This window comes from Engystomops pustulosus, chromosome 9, assembly GCF_040894005.1.
Source record: "Engystomops pustulosus chromosome 9, aEngPut4.maternal, whole genome shotgun sequence".
Lineage (NCBI taxonomy): Eukaryota > Metazoa > Chordata > Amphibia > Anura > Leptodactylidae > Engystomops > Engystomops pustulosus.
In genome coordinates this window covers 26,772,636-26,790,193 of record NC_092419.1, presented here as the reverse complement: position 1 = coordinate 26,790,193, position 17,558 = coordinate 26,772,636, and the positions used below count along the sequence as shown (strand labels likewise).

The 17,558-nt window shown below is 42.9% G+C and overlaps 1 protein-coding gene across 1 annotated transcript; it reads right to left on the bottom strand.

Annotated features, from left to right (window-relative positions):
- Window positions 1-471: 471 nt before the first annotated feature.
- Window positions 472-16,783, bottom strand: LOC140076581 (uncharacterized). Its single transcript, XM_072123163.1, has 4 exons — window positions 16,729-16,783; window positions 2,294-5,443; window positions 2,099-2,205; window positions 472-1,057 (listed from the first exon to the last, which is right to left on the bottom strand). Exons 1-4 carry the CDS (start codon window positions 16,766-16,768, stop codon window positions 992-994), a joined length of 3,363 nt encoding a protein of 1,120 aa, XP_071979264.1. The 5' UTR covers window positions 16,769-16,783; the 3' UTR covers window positions 472-991.
- Between the last annotated feature and the right edge of the window lie 775 nt (window positions 16,784-17,558).

Here is a 17,558-nt window from a genome sequence, read left to right as displayed (position 1 = left end):
GGCAATAAAATATGTAGAAAGTGTGGCAAGAAAGGGGTTGAAAAGATGGCACTAACTAAAAAAGGGTAAAAAATGGGGCACATGCAAAAAAGGGTTTCTTACTAAGAACGGATTAACCACTTGCCACAAAAATCCATATTTTTCTGTGTACAGAGCAGTATGGGGGCTTGTTTTTTGTGTAACAAATTGTCCTTCCTAGTGACGGTATTTATATTTCTATACCATGCTGTGTGTTGGGAAGTGGGAAAATCTTAATTTTGGTGAATTAGACAGTTCTGTTTTTATGGCTTGCCATGTGCGCACTATATGCCACCTCTCCTTTATTCTCTGGGTTGGTACCATCACAGGTATACAAAATTTATATAGGTTTCACCGTTTTCAATAGATTTAAAAAATTTTTAATTTGATGCGTTGACCTATATATAGTGTGTAATTAACCCTGTTTGTGACATTGACTGATACAGACTCTAATGGTTTTCAGTTCCTTTAATTTTGTTCAGAACAAACGCAGCATAAAAATGTACCGTAACGTCAGAATACAGATACAAAAATAAATTATACAAATCCAGTAATTACAAAATATTTAAGACATAAACTCTAAACTCTTAGCACTGACCCGCAATGCTGCATCACTTTGGTCATCAGTTTCGCAAAAATGCTTTCATCATATCACCAAATCCATGTAGAAAAATATTATAAATACATCAATATATAACATGTGTAATACACACATCTACCATGAGGTGTCGCCCTCCCACCGTGCTCTACATTGTAGAATACAGCGGCCATTGGGTGTCAGCATCACTCACTAATATCTGCAGCATCACTTAAATAAATACATAAAATGTGATAGTAAAACATGTCATCTGTAACATCAGATATTCCTAGAGTAATACTCGCCCCGGCCTGTAGTGGCAGTATTACATATTATACTTGGACTTAACACTGTTTAAAGTAGAAATTTCTCATTTGAAGAATTGTAGTCAGCCACTTATATGAGGGATCCGGAAACAACATAGTGGTTCATTCCTTTAAGTCTTCGGATATAGTATATAGCCTGTAGAATGAATTAGACAGTTAGTGTGTATCACATGATGAAGACAAGACTATTGTCATATGTTCCTAAAATGAAGGTAGGAGAGGCGTCTGAGTGCTAGGCACCAGCTATTCATAAGAATGGGGATCCCAGCATCAATTGGCTTGATAAAATATCATCCTATATATCTCTGTATATCTAATAGAGACTGAATGGATAAGCAACATGCATAGTGCTACTCAAATAGAGGACAATGGAGCATGGTGGTGGCCCCAGCAGATCAGACGCCTTCACACTCATCATACAGGAGGCATGACACAGGATTCTAATGGAACAATGCTACAAAGGGATGGAAGGGGCTATTTATTAATTCAGGGCTCAGAGTGGGACATCCATTTTATCTTAAAACATTTATGTTAAAACATTCCCCCAGACAAAATAATCTACCCAAGAATGGTGAAAATGAAAAATACAACCCATCCTGAAAAAAACAAGACCCATATATTATATATATTAGTCAGACCTTAAAGGCCTGGGCCAGAATAGGGAATCAACTTGATCGGTGGGGTTCCTACATCCAGCTCCCCACACACCGATTAGCTGTTCACAAAGGACACAGAGTCGGAAGCAGTTGACTCCATGTCCCTGTATCTAGACAGAAGTAGTCCTTGTGTTTCAAGAGTTGGGAAACATCTGATGGGTGTGGGGTACCAAGCCCATCATGGTTCAAGTATTGATGGCCCATCTGGATGAAAAGATCGGAATCCCGGCCAACCTCTAAAAGGGTATCTTAACTTAAGCCTGGCTCTGGGGATAGATTAGGATTCAGATGTGTACTGTTTCAATGTCTAATGGATCCACATGAATGGAGATTGGAATTGGTGTAGGTCTGGTCTATGGGGATGAAAGGAGGTAGCCCTTTCATAGGTGGAGGTAGCCCTAAGAATATAGTGACCATAGAGAGAACTGATTATGGAAATATCGATTTATATCCCTCTTGCCCACCTCAAACCCATACGGCTCACCAATCATTCCTCAAAGTGAGAACCGAGAAGGACTTACCAATAGCATTCCTCCAACAACAACAAACGTTCCAATGCCAACAGCCAAGGAGATGACAATGATTTTCCAAGGAGCAAGTAAGTTGATGGAGCCATTGGTTGTGGCAACTAAGAGAAAATGTAAGTTGTGAATTAGATCTTAGTCATCTAATCTTCTTCTAAATCTTATCTATGTGACTATGATATCTTCATTTACCTGAATTCTGGCCCCGGGTGCTCGGTTTATTAGTGAATGAAGAGGAATCAGTCGTGTTTGAGGATGGACCAAAGGTGGTAGCACTTGTTGGAGAGGACATTGTAGCAGCACTGGATAGTATGTGTGCACTGGAGCCAGAAATGGTGGAAGATGAAGGTGTAGAAGATGTTGGGTTAGTGGGCAGCGTGATTGTGCTGTTGGTTACAGTCCTTGTATTAATTGCCAAGTTCATTGTGGTTCCTTCTGTGGATGAGATAGCGTTTGTAGAACTACTGGTAATACCATTTTGTGGGGCTGTTGTCCTACTTGCTGAAGTTGAGTGGACACTCGAAACCTCTCCGGAAGACATTGATGTAACATTGAGATCTGATGTTGATGCCATGGAAGGCGATACTGTTTTATCAAAGGAAGGACTACTGGTAACCACTGGTCCACTGGTAGCTGTCACCCTGCTACTGGTTGATACTGGTTCAATACTGGTTCCATCTTCAGGGGAGGTACTCAAATAAGTGGCTTCTGGAGAAGATGTCACTGTGCTACTGTTTTCATTTGGCATGGCTGAGGCACTTGGGACGTTACCAAAGGAAGTCAATGTTGAACTTGTTGTTATAGTAGAAGATATAGTAGGTGTTTCTGTAGTGATCTCAGTAACTACAAGACTATTGATATCATTAGTGGACTGTGTTGCTGTACTGCTTATGGTGATAGTAGTGGTTTCTGGGTCTGAAGTTGTCACCGTGTCACTTGGACCTGTGTGGTTGGTGATATATGAAGATGATGAGCTGGATGAATTAATCATAGTACTAGTAGTAGTGGAGTCACCACTGCTAGGTAATGCTGTAATACTATTGGCCATGGTTGACTGACTATTTTCGCTGGAAGAAGTTACTATGTCATTGGTTGATACCAATGGACTTGATTGTGTGACTGTATTACTGTTAGAAGCTTGGGTGAAACTACTAGAAGAGTCCATTGTGTTTTGTGTGGAGATCATACTTGTCGATGAAGATATGTTATTTTCAGTGGATGGTTGAATTAAGGTTGACCCTAGATGAGAGTTGTTTGATGTTGGTGGCACATTGGTTGATATCAGTGGAGAAATGGGTGTTGTAGTTTGGGTATTGATCGTGGTATCTAAAAATGTCGATATAGATGTACTGTTGTTTGATGGTGGCTGACTACTTGATGATGTTGGGTTTATACCTAAAACACTATTAGAAGAACTCTCCATGGAGCTGGTTGAAGATGGTGATGTGCTTGGATATACTCCAGTACTTAGGTCATTGTATGATGTTGGTTGAGTACTAAATGATCCTACTTGAGTAGAGGTCTTCGGTATAGTTGATGATTCTTCTGTATCATTAGTTGACATTGAGGATTCTGGTACGGTACCAGAAGACAAAGTTGTGCTATCACTTACTATCGGTTGGTCTGTTGATATTGGAAGAACACTGATGTCATTGTTGATTATTGATGGAGACTGAGGAGAAGTTGTATATTGGCTGTTGTTACGTGACAGTGATGATAATATTGTAGAATTGATAGTGGGTGCCACATTTGATTTTGGTTCAGTTGTAGTTGGGGTTATTTGGGTGGAGTCGGATGAGTTTATTATGCTACTTGGTGTTGATGTTGGTTGATTATTAGTTGCTGGTGTACTGACCTTTAATATACTAGATGATGATGCATCTCCGTCATTAGTTGATATTGGAGATGGTGAAACTGTTCCAGAAGTCAAAGTTGAGCTATCACTTACTATTGGTTGGTCTGTAGATGCTGGAAAGACACTGATGTCATTGTTATTCATTGATGTAGTTACTGATGTATTTAAGCTTTCATTTGAAACTGAGCGAGGAGGAGGTGATGTAGATTGGATACTGGTATTTAGTATTGATGATGGTATGAAAGAAGAAGTGGGCACCATATTTGAGTTTGGTTCAGTCTTAGCTATGGTTTGGATACTTGTATAGTAGGTTGAGTTTAACATGTTACTTGGTGTTGATGACAATGTATTAAAAGATGTGCTACCGGTTGTGGACATCATTGATGAGGAAGCACTAGCTGTATTGCTTGATGATGAGTAGTCAGTGGCCATAGCTTGTTGGGTAGTCATTGACACTGGATAGTTTTCTGTTGTATTGTCATCTATGGTGGGTTTGGAGCTTCCAGCTATTGGTTCTTTGGGTATCATGGTAGAAGCATCTGATTGGGAAATGGTTGGTAGTCTTTGACTACTACTACTAGTAACAGAACTTATTTCTGTATACAATGTACCATCAGGTTGTCCGCTTTCTGTTGATAATGGTTTAAAAGTATTTTCTTCTGGACCTATACTGGACTCAGTAAAGGATAGAGTACCTCTATAAGTGGTCTCCTCTGGTTGACTGCTGGTTTTATAAGTGGTATTGTATGGTGGACTGCTAGTTGTATATGTGGTATTGTATGGTGGACTGCTAGTTGTATATGTGGTATTGTCTGGTGGACTACTGGTTGAATAAGTGGTATTGTCTGGTGGACTGCTAGTTGTATATGTGGTATTGTATGGTGGACTGCTAGTTGTATATGTGGTATTGTTTGTTGGACTGATAGTTGTATATGTGGTGTTGTCTAGTGGACTGCTGGTTTTATACGTGGTGTTGCCTAGTGGACTGCTGGTTTTATAAGTGGCATTGTCTGGTGGACTACTGGTTGAGTAAGTGGTATTGTCTGGTGGACTGCTGGTTGTATATGTGGTATTGTCTGGTGGACTGCTGGTTGTATATGTGGTATTTTCTGGTGGACTGCTGGTTGTATATGTGGTATTGTCTGGTGGACTGCTGGTTTTATAGGTGGTGTTGTCTAGTGGACTGATGGTTTTAAACATGGTGTTGTCTGGAGGACTAGTGGTTTTATTTGTGGTGTCATCTGGTGGAGTTGTTGGCTTCGCAGTATCTTCTGGTTGACTGCTGCTTTCATTTGGTGCAAGAACAGTTATATATGTGGTCTCCTCTGGCTCATTGCTGGTTTCATCGAAGAGCAGAGTAGTAATATATGTGGTCTCTTCTGCTGGACTCTCAGTTGGGAGAGTTTTAGGAACATCAGTTGTACTGGGAAATAGAATACTTTCTATTGTGCTGATAACATTGACTATTTGGGCTTCAGTATTCTGCCCTGTGAAAAGTGAGACACATCAGTGTGAGAAAACTATTTATTGAACTAAAACATAATGTACTTATTGATAAATATTAGAAAGATTTTGTCCCTGCACGGCCCCCAAGTTACTGATATGGGAATTATGATACAGGACACAGTCTCTCCATCCGCTGGTAGTCAGCAGGACTTAGGACGTCACCGGAAGCCCTGAATCCTGCTGCCTGCAGGTCACATGATCTGCCGTCCCCAGTGACTACACAAACTTTATCAAGGTAAGTATGTTATGGGTGACCCTATTAGGATCTTATACTTACCCTGGTAAAGTTTTGTATTTCTGACCAACCTCTTTAAAGTCAGTGCCTCATTGTCACCCACACATAAGGTTAATTCCATATTATTATATTCATATTCGTATCCTAATCCTTAATTTGAACCTTCCACTCCCATTTCCAGGACTTCTCCCAAGCTGCACTAATTCACTGAAATGCCCTTTCCTGGGCTATCAGACTAATACCCAACCTCTAAAGCTACAAAAGTGCTCTTAAAACCCATCTCTTTAGGCAGATCTATCATATTCCCTAACTGCTTTAAACTTCAACTCTCTTTCAACTAAACCATCCGATGTCTTCCTTCCCCCTGTCAAACATAAAATAACAATCTACCGGCTTCTCTGCAGTCTCATTGACCTTGGATTCTCTACGTAGGGTGGCAGCCGATGGCTGGTTCAAGAAGCAGCATTTTAATGTATTCCATTATTTGTTTTCTGTTCCCTTATAAAGAATGGCTGAACGATTATACAAGCTCTTATACCTACTGTGTCACCCCCTCATCCTCATAGACTGCAAGCTCTTGTGTCACCCCTTCATCCTCATAGACTGTAAGCTCTTGTGTCACCCCTTCATCCTCATAGACTGTAAGCTCTTGTGTCACCCCCTCATCCTCATAGACTGTAAGCTCTTGTGTCACCCCCTCATCCTCATAGACTGTAAGCTCTTGTGTCACCCCACATACCCAGAGACTGTAAGCTCTTGTGTCACCCCGTCATCCTCATAGACTGTAAGCTCTTGTATCACCCCCTCATCCTCATAGAATGTAAGTTCTTGTATCACCCCCTCATCCTCATAGACTGTAAGCTCTTGTGTCACCCCCTCATCCTCATAGACTGTAAGCTCTTGTGTCACCCCACATACCCAGAGACTGTAAGCTCTTGTGTCACCCCGTCATCCTCATAGACTGTAAGCTCTTGTATCACCCCCTCATCCTCATAGAATGTAAGTTCTTGTATCACCCCCTCATCCTCATAGACTGTAAGCTCTTGTGTCAACCCCTCATCCTCATAGACTGTAAGCTCTTGTGTCACACTCTCATCCTCATAGACTGTAAGCTCTTGTGTCACCCCCTCATCCTCATAGACTGTAAGCTCTTGTGTCACCTCCTCATCCTCATAGACTGTAAGCTCTTGTGTCACCCCCTCATCCCCATAGACTGTAAGCTCTTGTGTCACCCCTCATCCTCATAGACTGTAAGCTCTTGTGTCACCCCTCATCCTCATAGACTGTAAGCTCTTGTGTCACCCCCTCATCCTCATAGACTGTAAGCTCTTGTGTCACCTCCTCATCCTCATAGACTGTAAGCTCTTGTGTCCCTCTCATCCTCATAGACTGTAAGCTCTTGTGTCACCCCTCATCCTCATAGACTGTAAGCTCATGTGTCACCCCCTCATCCTCATAGACTGTAAGCTCTTGTGTCACCCCCTCATCCCCATAGACTGTAAGCTCTTGTGTCACCTCTCATTCTCATAGACTGTAAGCTCTTGTGTCACTCCCTCATCCTCATAGACTGTAAGCTCTTGTGTCACCCCTCATCCTCATAGACTGTAAGCTGTTGTGTCACCCCCTCATTCTCAGACTGTAAGCTCTTGTATCACCCCATCATCCTCATAGACTGTAAGCTCTTGTGTCACCCCCTCATCCTCATAGACTGTAAGCTCTTGTGTCACCCCCTCATCCTCATAGACTGTAAGCTCTTGTGTCACCCCCTCATCCTCATAGACTGTAAGCTCTTGTGTCACCTCCTCATCCTCATAGACTGTAAGCTCTTGTGTCACCCCCTCATCCCCATAGACTGTAAGCTCTTGTGTCACCCCTCATCCTCATAGACTGTAAGCTCTTGTGTCACCCCTCATCCTCATAGACTGTAAGCTCTTGTGTCACCCCCTCATCCTCATAGACTGTAAGCTCTTGTGTCACCTCCTCATCCTCATAGACTGTAAGCTCTTGTGTCCCTCTCATCCTCATAGACTGTAAGCTCTTGTGTCACCCCTCATCCTCATAGACTGTAAGCTCATGTGTCACCCCCTCATCCTCATAGACTGTAAGCTCTTGTGTCACCCCCTCATCCCCATAGACTGTAAGCTCTTGTGTCACCTCTCATTCTCATAGACTGTAAGCTCTTGTGTCACCCCCTCATCCTCATAGACTGTAAGCTCTTGTGTCACCCCTCATCCTCATAGACTGTAAGCTGTTGTGTCACCCCCTCATTCTCAGACTGTAAGCTCTTGTATCACCCCATCATCCTCATAGACTGTAAGCTCTTGTGTCACCCCCTCATCCTCATAGACTGTAAGCTCTTGTGTCACCCCCTCATCCTCATAGACTGTAAGCTCTTGTGTCACCCCCTCATCCTCATAGACTGTAAGCTCTTGTGTCCCTCTCATCCTCATAGACTGTAAGCTCTTGTGTCACCGCCTTATCCTCATAGACTGTGAGCTCTTGTGTCATCCCCTCATCCTCATAGACTGTAAGCTCTTGTGTCACCCCCTCATCCTCATATACTGTAAGCTCTTGTGTCACATCCTCATCCTCATAGACTGTAAGCTCTTGTGTCATCCCCTCATCCTCATAGACTGTAAGCTCTTGTGTCACCCCCTTATCCTCATAGACTGTAAGCTCTTGTGTCACCCCCTCATCCTCATAGACTGTAAGCTCTTGTGTCACCCCCTCATCCTCATAGACTGTAAGCTTTTGTGTCACCCCCTCATCCTCATAGACTGTAAGCTCTTGTGTCCCTCTCATCCTCATAGACTGTAAGCTCTTGTGTCACCGCCTTATCCTCATAGACTGTAAGCTCTTGTGTCATCCCCTCATCCTCATAGACTGTAAGCTCTTGTGTCACACCCTCATCCTCATAGACTGTAAGCTCTTGTGTCATCCCCTCATCCTCATAGACTGTAAGCTCTTGTGTCACCCCCTCATCCTCATAGACTGTAAGCTCTTGTGTCACCCCCTTATCCTCATAGACTGTAAGCTCTTGTGTCACCCCCTCATCCTCATAGACTGTAAGCTCTTGTGTCACCCCCTCATCCTCATAGACTGTAAGCTCTTGTGTCCCTCTCATCCTCATAGACTGTAAGCTCTTGTGTCACCGCCTTATCCTCATAAACTGTAATCTCTTATGTCACCCCCTCATCCTCATAGACTGTAAGCTCTTGTGTCACCCCCTCATCCTCATAGACTGTAAGCTCTTGTGTCACCCCCTTATCCTCATAGACTGTAAGCTCTTGTGTCATCCCCTCATCCTCATAGACTGTAAGCTCTTGTGTCACCCCCTTATCCTCATAGACTGTAAGCTCTTGTGTCCCCCCTCATCCTCATAGACTGTAAGCTCTTGTGTCACCCCCTCTTGATGTATCGGGCTGATGTGGGAGGCTGCAAAGAGTTTATCCTACGCCTGGCAGGGCCTCCGAACGGCCACCTCATATACTGTTGATTCCCCCTTACATAAAGTCAGTTCCATATTCCCACCTCATATACTGTTGATTCTACCCTCATATAAGGTCAGTGCCATATTCCCACCCTACATACAGTCGATTCCACCCTTATATAAAGTCAGTGCCATATTTACACAGTATGTATACCGTACATTCTCAATGCCATAATACAGAAAGCCAATGCCACATTCTCACCTTCATGTGTTCAGTCCCCCACCATACTTGCCTTCACATAAGATCAATGCCATACATCAAACCCACATAAAAGGCTATGCCATGTGCGACTTAAGATCAACACCCGTCCTTACCCATATGTTAGGCCAAAGTCACACTCTTAACCTCCCACATAGTCAATGCCATATTAGTTCCCATCTGTATGGTCAATATCATATTGTTAACCCCATCTAAGAGCAATACACTTGATCAGCACCCCCCACATGAGGCCGGTGCTACATTCTCCTCATATATGGTGGATGACATACTTTTTTTTTTTACATTTTTTCACCCTCTTATAAGGTTATTGTCTCTATTACTTTTATGAAATCGTTCACAACATTATGATCTCTTGTGCTGCCCTATAACTTGTTCATAGCCGGCAGCACATCCTCTACTAGAGCTCTTAAAGGGGTTGTCCAAAGAAAGCAACTTATCCCTTATTCACATTCTAATAGATGTTACAGAATTGTTCTCTAAATTCTAGAAGCAGTGTTTGACTTTACACTTTTCTTACATCCTATATTGGGGGCCTGCAGATATTTACTCCTAGAAGACCCCATTAATGTATATAATGACTTACCCGCCAAAAGAATGAGCAGCAGCACCAGGGTGACAGCGTATAGTCCCGGAGATTTCATGGCAGCTCTCCCTCTTAATATTATTCTAATAAAATGATTTGAGAGCCCCTGAATCCAGCTTTATAGGCCATGATTAATGCGATGGGTGGGGAGATGACTTAATTTTGACATCACGACTGTTCTCACGATGAGACATTTCTTTTGTAAACTGTACAGATACTTCTCTCATACACAAAAGGTAGAGAATGAAAACAGGGAGTGTCGCTACTGAAGTGTTCTCTTATTCCATGAATAGGAGTCCTTATCTATAGGGAGGGGTGCACTGTTTATATACACAGAGATAGATCTCTCCTAAAACGTTATACAGGAGAGAAGGGTAGACCCAGGAATGGGGAGATAGATGCTAGATAGATAGAAGGAAATCAAGACAGATAGATAAATGTTAAATACTCTAGATACATGTGTATTAGATAGATGATAGATCATAAATAGATGATAGATAATAGATATTGAATAGATAAATATGGGATAGAAGATCGATATTAGATAAATAAAATGGTATTAAACAAATAATGTGATAGATAGTTATGAGATAGATGGATAATAAATACATGAAGGGCCACATGTATCACTCGTTTTTTCTGTTGTTTTTGCGCCTTTTCATTCAGGCACACCGTTTTTGCGCCATTTTTGTGACTAAACACCAAACTAGCCGCGCAGCAAAAATAACCAGCTTTCCCTCATTTATCCTAGCAATCCAGATGTTTTTGCGCCTAATGATATTCATCACTTGCAACGTTTTCATTTAGGCGCAAAAACGGGCACAAAAACACTCCAGCCTGAAGGTGGCGTTAACTGAGAAGTGACACTGAGCCCCTTTGCAGAACAGCTTATTTCTAGCAGCAGAGCTCAGCCAGACACTAGAACAGATCATACAGACATGAGATACTCTGCAGACACTAGAACAGATCATACAGACATGAGATACTCTGCAGACAGGAGCTGCAGACTCTATTTACAGGTCATCACCTTCTATTTACAAAACATTCTGCAAACTCCTGAGCTCAGAGCAAGAGAGAAGATAACTTTGCAGAATGTTGCAGATACTACATACAAGTGTCCCCCATGTAATTCTTCACAGTATCACCAGTGTGGCTGAGGGGGGTACTGTGCAGAATTACAGGGGTGCAGCAGGAGACCAGCACTGTGGGATCCCCTCCAGGAGAAGCCCCTGCTGAGCAGGTCACTGGGTGCAGGGTGTCACACACCTGGGTGCTGCTGTGAGTGTTATCTTCATTCTGGGCTGTGGGAGAAGCAGAGAGGAGCTTGTAGCAGGATGACATGTAAGTGCCCGAATCTAACATTGCGCCTAAACTGTTTTAAAGTAAAGGTATTAATAAGAGCCAGGAAATTACCTTATCACAGTTGGTGATAATTCTGGCAAAACAGTGCGCCAGAATTTAGGCGCAACTACTACACTTAGGAGCACAAAAGTGATAAATGTGTGGATCGCACAGAGACGGGAAAGTAAATCTGCCCCAATGTGTAGGAATGGCAGTGGTATGAGTTAAAAAGTCTCAAAAAACCACTGCTGAGACAACAAAGGCAAATTAAAAAAAGCATAGGGAAGGGAAAAAAGATAAATGACCCCCAATAACCATTATTGTCCAATACAAAAACAAACTGAAAACAACTCATTTTTCCCCCAAAACATCAAAAATAATATCTATTGTATATAGGATTAGGGATAGTGTTACATGATATGCCTCTGAATGGGTGGACTATACAAGCGGTCCCCTACTTAAGAACACCTGACTTACATACGACCCCTAGTTACAAACGGACCTCTGGATGTTGGTAATTTACTGTACTTTAGCCCCAGGCTACAATGATCAGCTTTAACAGTTATCACAGGTGTCTGTAATGAAGCTTTATTGTTAATCCTGGTTCTGATGACAACCCAACATTTTTAAAATCCAATTGTCACAGAGACCAAAAAGATTTTGACTGGGGTTACAATAATAAAGTATATGTTTCCGACTTACATACAAACTCAACTTAAGAACAAACTTACAGAACCTATCTTGTATGTAACCCGGGGTCTGCCTGTATACAGAACATATTCCTGTGCTGGGAGTACAGTGATATTATACAGTAGTGACTGTGGGGAATAAGTAGGGAGTCACTAGGATACAAATACATAGACAACAATGTGATCATCTAAAGACACAACCCAATGGAGAGAAGCCAACTCCACCTCTGTGGTATCCCAGGCGAGGGCGATACAGACCTCCACCAGGGATTATCCTCACATCCAGAACAAGTGTTTCTGTCTATGTGTCATATCTGAGGAGGAGGTCAGATGTGTGTGAGTGGATAATAAAATATCATCTATATGAATTCGATGTGAAGTTATTACTGGGCAAAACTACTGCAGATGGAAAGTAAATCCACCCTGCAGCCCAACGCCATGAGTCAGGACAGATGCGATTGTGCAGATAGATGATATAGAACAAACATGGAGATTGCAGTGCAAGACACAATGTCAGGGAGATGATAAAGACCTAAGTTATCATCTCTATTCATAGTGGGATAGTAATTCAAGGTATTAAGGATGGAGGGGGGTCTCCAGTTCTTCATCGAACTTCTACCTCAACCTCTACTCCTTAAAATGGATCACAGGGTCCAGAGCTGACCATGCACTAGTAGGTAGATAGTTGAACCACCAGTGAATGAATGTCTGCTGGACAATCCTTTCCCACATTTCCTTACATACTGGCCAAATTCATATTACAACAGTTTTGCACATGGCCAGCGTCTCTTCAAATGATGGTGTTCATAGGGGGCTCCAGCCCCCCAACAGCCCTGCCTGCTTGCCTCTGTGCATCCTATTAATACAGGACAACCATGAAGACAGTCCCTACCTCGGTCACAATGCAGACATGTAACAAGACACAATAAGAAGTAATCTTGAAAATGAAGCATCTGATGCACAAAATAGATTTAATAACTTTCTATTATAGAAAGTGGTTGGGCAACAAGTGGGCAAAAGGTGAGACCAAGGATTTGCACATAGATTAGGAGCGAGTCATCCAGCATAGTCTTCTATATGGATCATTGGAATGTTCCGGTAGTTGAGTTAGGAAACATTTGTGTGTTTGGCCAATTCTGTATCTAGATACTTGTGTAATAATGGCTTTACCTGTATTCATCTGTGTTTCCTTTTGTGAATAATCAGCAACCACAACTCATGTTCTGACAAGAGTGAGGAGATTATGTTATTCAGACTTTAGTATAATTTGGCTGTGTGAGCTCTATCACCTCTGCCAACCCACATCCTCCATTACTACTAATAGTCACAGCTTGCGCCCATCTCATCAGCCTTGCCCAACTTCACCTATTGTCCCGACCCTCTAATAATAGTGAGACGACTCTGCGCATTGTGCCTTATTGTATACAGCAAAGCTGACAGGTGAGCTGCAGAGAACATGGTGTGTCCTCCCTCAATGACTACTCTAGTCAGAGATGTTCTTATCAAATAGAGGAAGCAAAGTTAAGGATTGAAAAAGTTGAAGAGTTTTATGGAAAACATTTTTTACAACAGGACAATGAGCAAGATTGTGTAGAGGAACAAAATTATGACGACGGACATAGCCGAAAGCAGAAGTGGCGCGTGTGGCTCAGCTGTGTGTGTCACGGTCTTGGGCAAAACTAGTTGCATTCAAAAGTGTAGTATTTATGTAGAAAGAGCTAAAGGGGATGTCTGGGAATTAACATTAATGACCTATCTGCCAGGTAGACCATTAAAGTCCAATTGATGGTTGGATTTTCCAAATTTTGGGGATTTGCGCCGCTGTGACAGGTATTTAACTGGGGATTGTGTTGCACGCGATCGGATTGTGGCGCGGCTGCGCTGGCTTTCATGCCACAGAAATCAGGGGGTGGGCCGTCGGATGATCCGACTGATTCGGACTGAGCGCGGGATTTAAGATTAGATTTGTGTCACAAGACAATGCACTTACATGCACCAGGAAGAAGATGGTGAACTTTGTCGGACCTGAGCGGGGAAGCGACACATGTAGGATATCGGGCGCACGATCTTAGTGATTTGCGGCAGATGTGCATTTCAATCGGACAATGCACTTTTGGGGATTGTGCAGGACGGGTAAGTAAATGTGCCCCTGTGTGTTCTGTGTAGTTCTCATCTACTCTATGGTAGCTGAAGCGACAAACACAACTTGTGTCCACTACACAGAATATGTAGCCAACTGCTTTACTCTTTTTAGTGAGATTTATTATATAACATATAAAACATATAACACAGTGTCAAAGCCACTTGGGGAAAGGGCATCATACGTGTACAGACTTTTGAGGGATCAGAACTTACAGATATATCCATATAAGAACATAAACATTTCAGCTTATCATGGAAACAGATTTGATGTAGGCTGCGGAAACATACGAGAACCTATGGTGCCTTGTAGATTTATCACTACTCTGTGTTTAGGCTGGGCTGAAACACTTGATGGGTTCGGGGTCTGGGTTTTGCCCCTTCCCACCTGGTCACATATCCTAGCAATAGGCCATCAATGTAAATTCCCAGAAAATCTCTTTAAAGTGGAATTGTATAGAAAAAAATGTACTTGTAATTTGATGGTATGAATTTTGGGTTTGGGGGGTTGGTTGGGTATACATGGGTAGGGTATATACAGTTACAAATTTAAGCCTTTCTTACGCCAGTGGGGAGGGAAAGTGGAAAGGGGAGTTGCTTATCAGGTTAGAAGTGTTAGATGCATCAAATTGGTCAAACAGTGGTGCAAATTGGGAAAAGAGGTCCATAGTAAAATTGACAGGAAATTCCCTTTTAGATAAAATCATCATGGGAATCATTGGAGGAGGAGGGGGAGAATATTAACACTTTTAACTTTAACTCAACAAAAAATGCACAACCATGGACTTTGGCCCCAAATATCTCCAGATTTTGGTTTCTTTGCCTGTTCCATTTTTAGAATGGGAAACATAGGGGGTCATTTAGCTTTTCCTTTGGTTGGTGTTTTTGCGCCTTTTTTTGCTGCATAATGGCTGCTTTGCCCCTATATTGCACTTTTTCGGAATGTTACGCCTCAATTCGCCATGTTTTGTTGCGCCCTATTCGTCATTCCATTGCGCCTCTTTCCAGATGTTTGCGCCCAATTTATTATACTATAGAACCTACACTCACCGACCACCATGCTAGTAACGGGTTGGACCCCCTTTTGCCTTCAGAACTGCCTCAATTCTTCGTGGCATAGATTCAACAAGGTGCTGGAAGCTCCTCAGAGATTTTGGTCCATATTGACATGATGACATCACACAGTTGCCGCAGATTTGTCGACTGCACATCCATGATGCGAATATCCCGTTCCACCACATCCCAAAGATGCTCTATTGGATTGAGATCTGGTGACTGTGGAGGCCATTTGTGTCCAGTGACCTCATTGTCATGTTCAAGAAACCAGTCTGAGATGATTCCAGCTTTATGACATGGCGCATTATCCTGCTGAAAGTAGCCATCAGATGTTACAGGGTACATTGTGGTCATAAAGGGATGGACATGGTCAGCAACAATACTCAGGTAGGCTGTGGCGTTGTACCAAGGGGCCCAAAGAGTGCCAAGAAAATATTCCCCACACCATGACACCATCACCACCAGCGTGAACCGTTAATACAAGGCAGATGGATCCATGCTTTCATGTTGTTGACGCCAAATTCTGACCCTACCATCCGAATGTCGCAGCAGAAATCGAGACTCATCAGACCAGGCAACGTTTTTGCAATCTTCTACTGTCCAAGCTCGTGCAAATTGTAGCCTCAGTTTCCTGTTCTTAGCTGAAAGGAGTGGCACCCAGTGTGGTCTTCTGCTGCTGTAGCCCATCTGCCTCAAAGTTCGTACTGTGCGTTCAGAGATGCTCTTCTGCCTACCTTGATTGTAACGGGTGGCGATTTGAGTCACTGTTGCCTTTCTATCAGCTCTAACCAGTCTGCCCATTCTCCTCTGACCTCTGGCATCAACAAGGCATTTCCGCCCACAGAACTGCCGCTCACTGGATGTTTTTTCTTTTTCGGACCATTCTCTGTAAACCCTAGAGATGGTTTACACTCAAATCACCTTTCTTCCCCATACTGATGCTCGGTTTGAACTCCAGAGATTGTCTTGACCATGTCTACATGCCTAAATGCACTGAGTTGCCGCCATGTGATTGGCTGATTAGAAACTAAGTGTTAACGAGCAGTTGGACAGGTGTACCTAATAAAGTGGCCGGTGAGTGTATATAGATGCAAAAACACGCCAGTCCCAACCAAGCTTAGTTAAGGCAATGGTATGATTAGTGCAACAGATTGCGCCTTTGTTAAAATTTGCGCCTAAAAAGAGCCAAAACGACAAAGACAACTGGCGTGCAAAAAGAGCGCAGAGAAGGGGTAAATAGTGTTGGTGGCAAAGGGCATAGCCACTGAGCTCTTCCAATATTACCATCTTTTATATTAGTTTTCTGGTGTACAAATTGGCACCAGTGGCGTAACTTGAAGCTGATGGGCCCCAGTGCAAAGTCTGTGCCAGGCCCCCAACTATAATTTATGGTTTATAGTAATAGTCTTCTCATATGGGAAAGTGACACCTTATAGGCCCCCTAAGCCTCTTGACCCGGGGTGCGACCGCACCCTCTGCACCCCCCCAAGTTATGCTTCTGGTTGGCACAAACCTGTGGTGGTGTAGCTAGGTGCCCAGCCTCCGAAGGGCATGCACAGAATTTGTGACGAGGTGTGTGCATTTTCATGAATTGTGCGCATCCTCCTCTCGGAGCATCAAGACGGACACAAATGATTCTTTATCCAGAAATAACAGCTGCATTCCGATGTCGTACGAGACTATACAAGTCTACCCAGTAACAAAGCGTCTGTGACCCGGACATTTGGCCTTCATCCCAAGTAGCTTTTTGGTTACAACTCGAGTGCCATTTCCCATCTCTATATTCGTTGACATTGACTTTGGAGAGGACTCAACAAGGAGGAGCCCTCTATCTCAGTCATTAAGAGATGTTTGCACATACTCCACAGTCAAGATTAGAATCTGGACTATTTCTGTGCTGTGGCAATAAACAAATATCTGTGGCTTGATGACATCATAGCTCAGCGCCAAGCCTTGTGCAAACAATTCTTGGCAGCAATCTCCCTTGTGCAAAGCTGAGGCGTTGACTTTATGGAGCATTAATAAATATATCTGTATCTGGAATGACAGGGATATGACATGTGTATGTAGTGTAATGTTGAGTCACAATTCTTTGTTACAACCATAAAGGATTATTTTGACAGTTACCCAGTTTTAACTGGTACGGCATCCCTAAAAATTGGTATAACTCAATTGGTCTAAAAGTGAACCTCCAGCCAAAAAACAAAAGTTGCTGGAGTACAGGCAAGTGGGTATAAAGGGGCATAAAGGGGGGCACAATTCTAAGCCAGGCCGGACAGAGCCTCCTGATAGATATGGCAGGTGCCAGGGGCAAGGTTCACACCATGCACCAGCTTATGATAA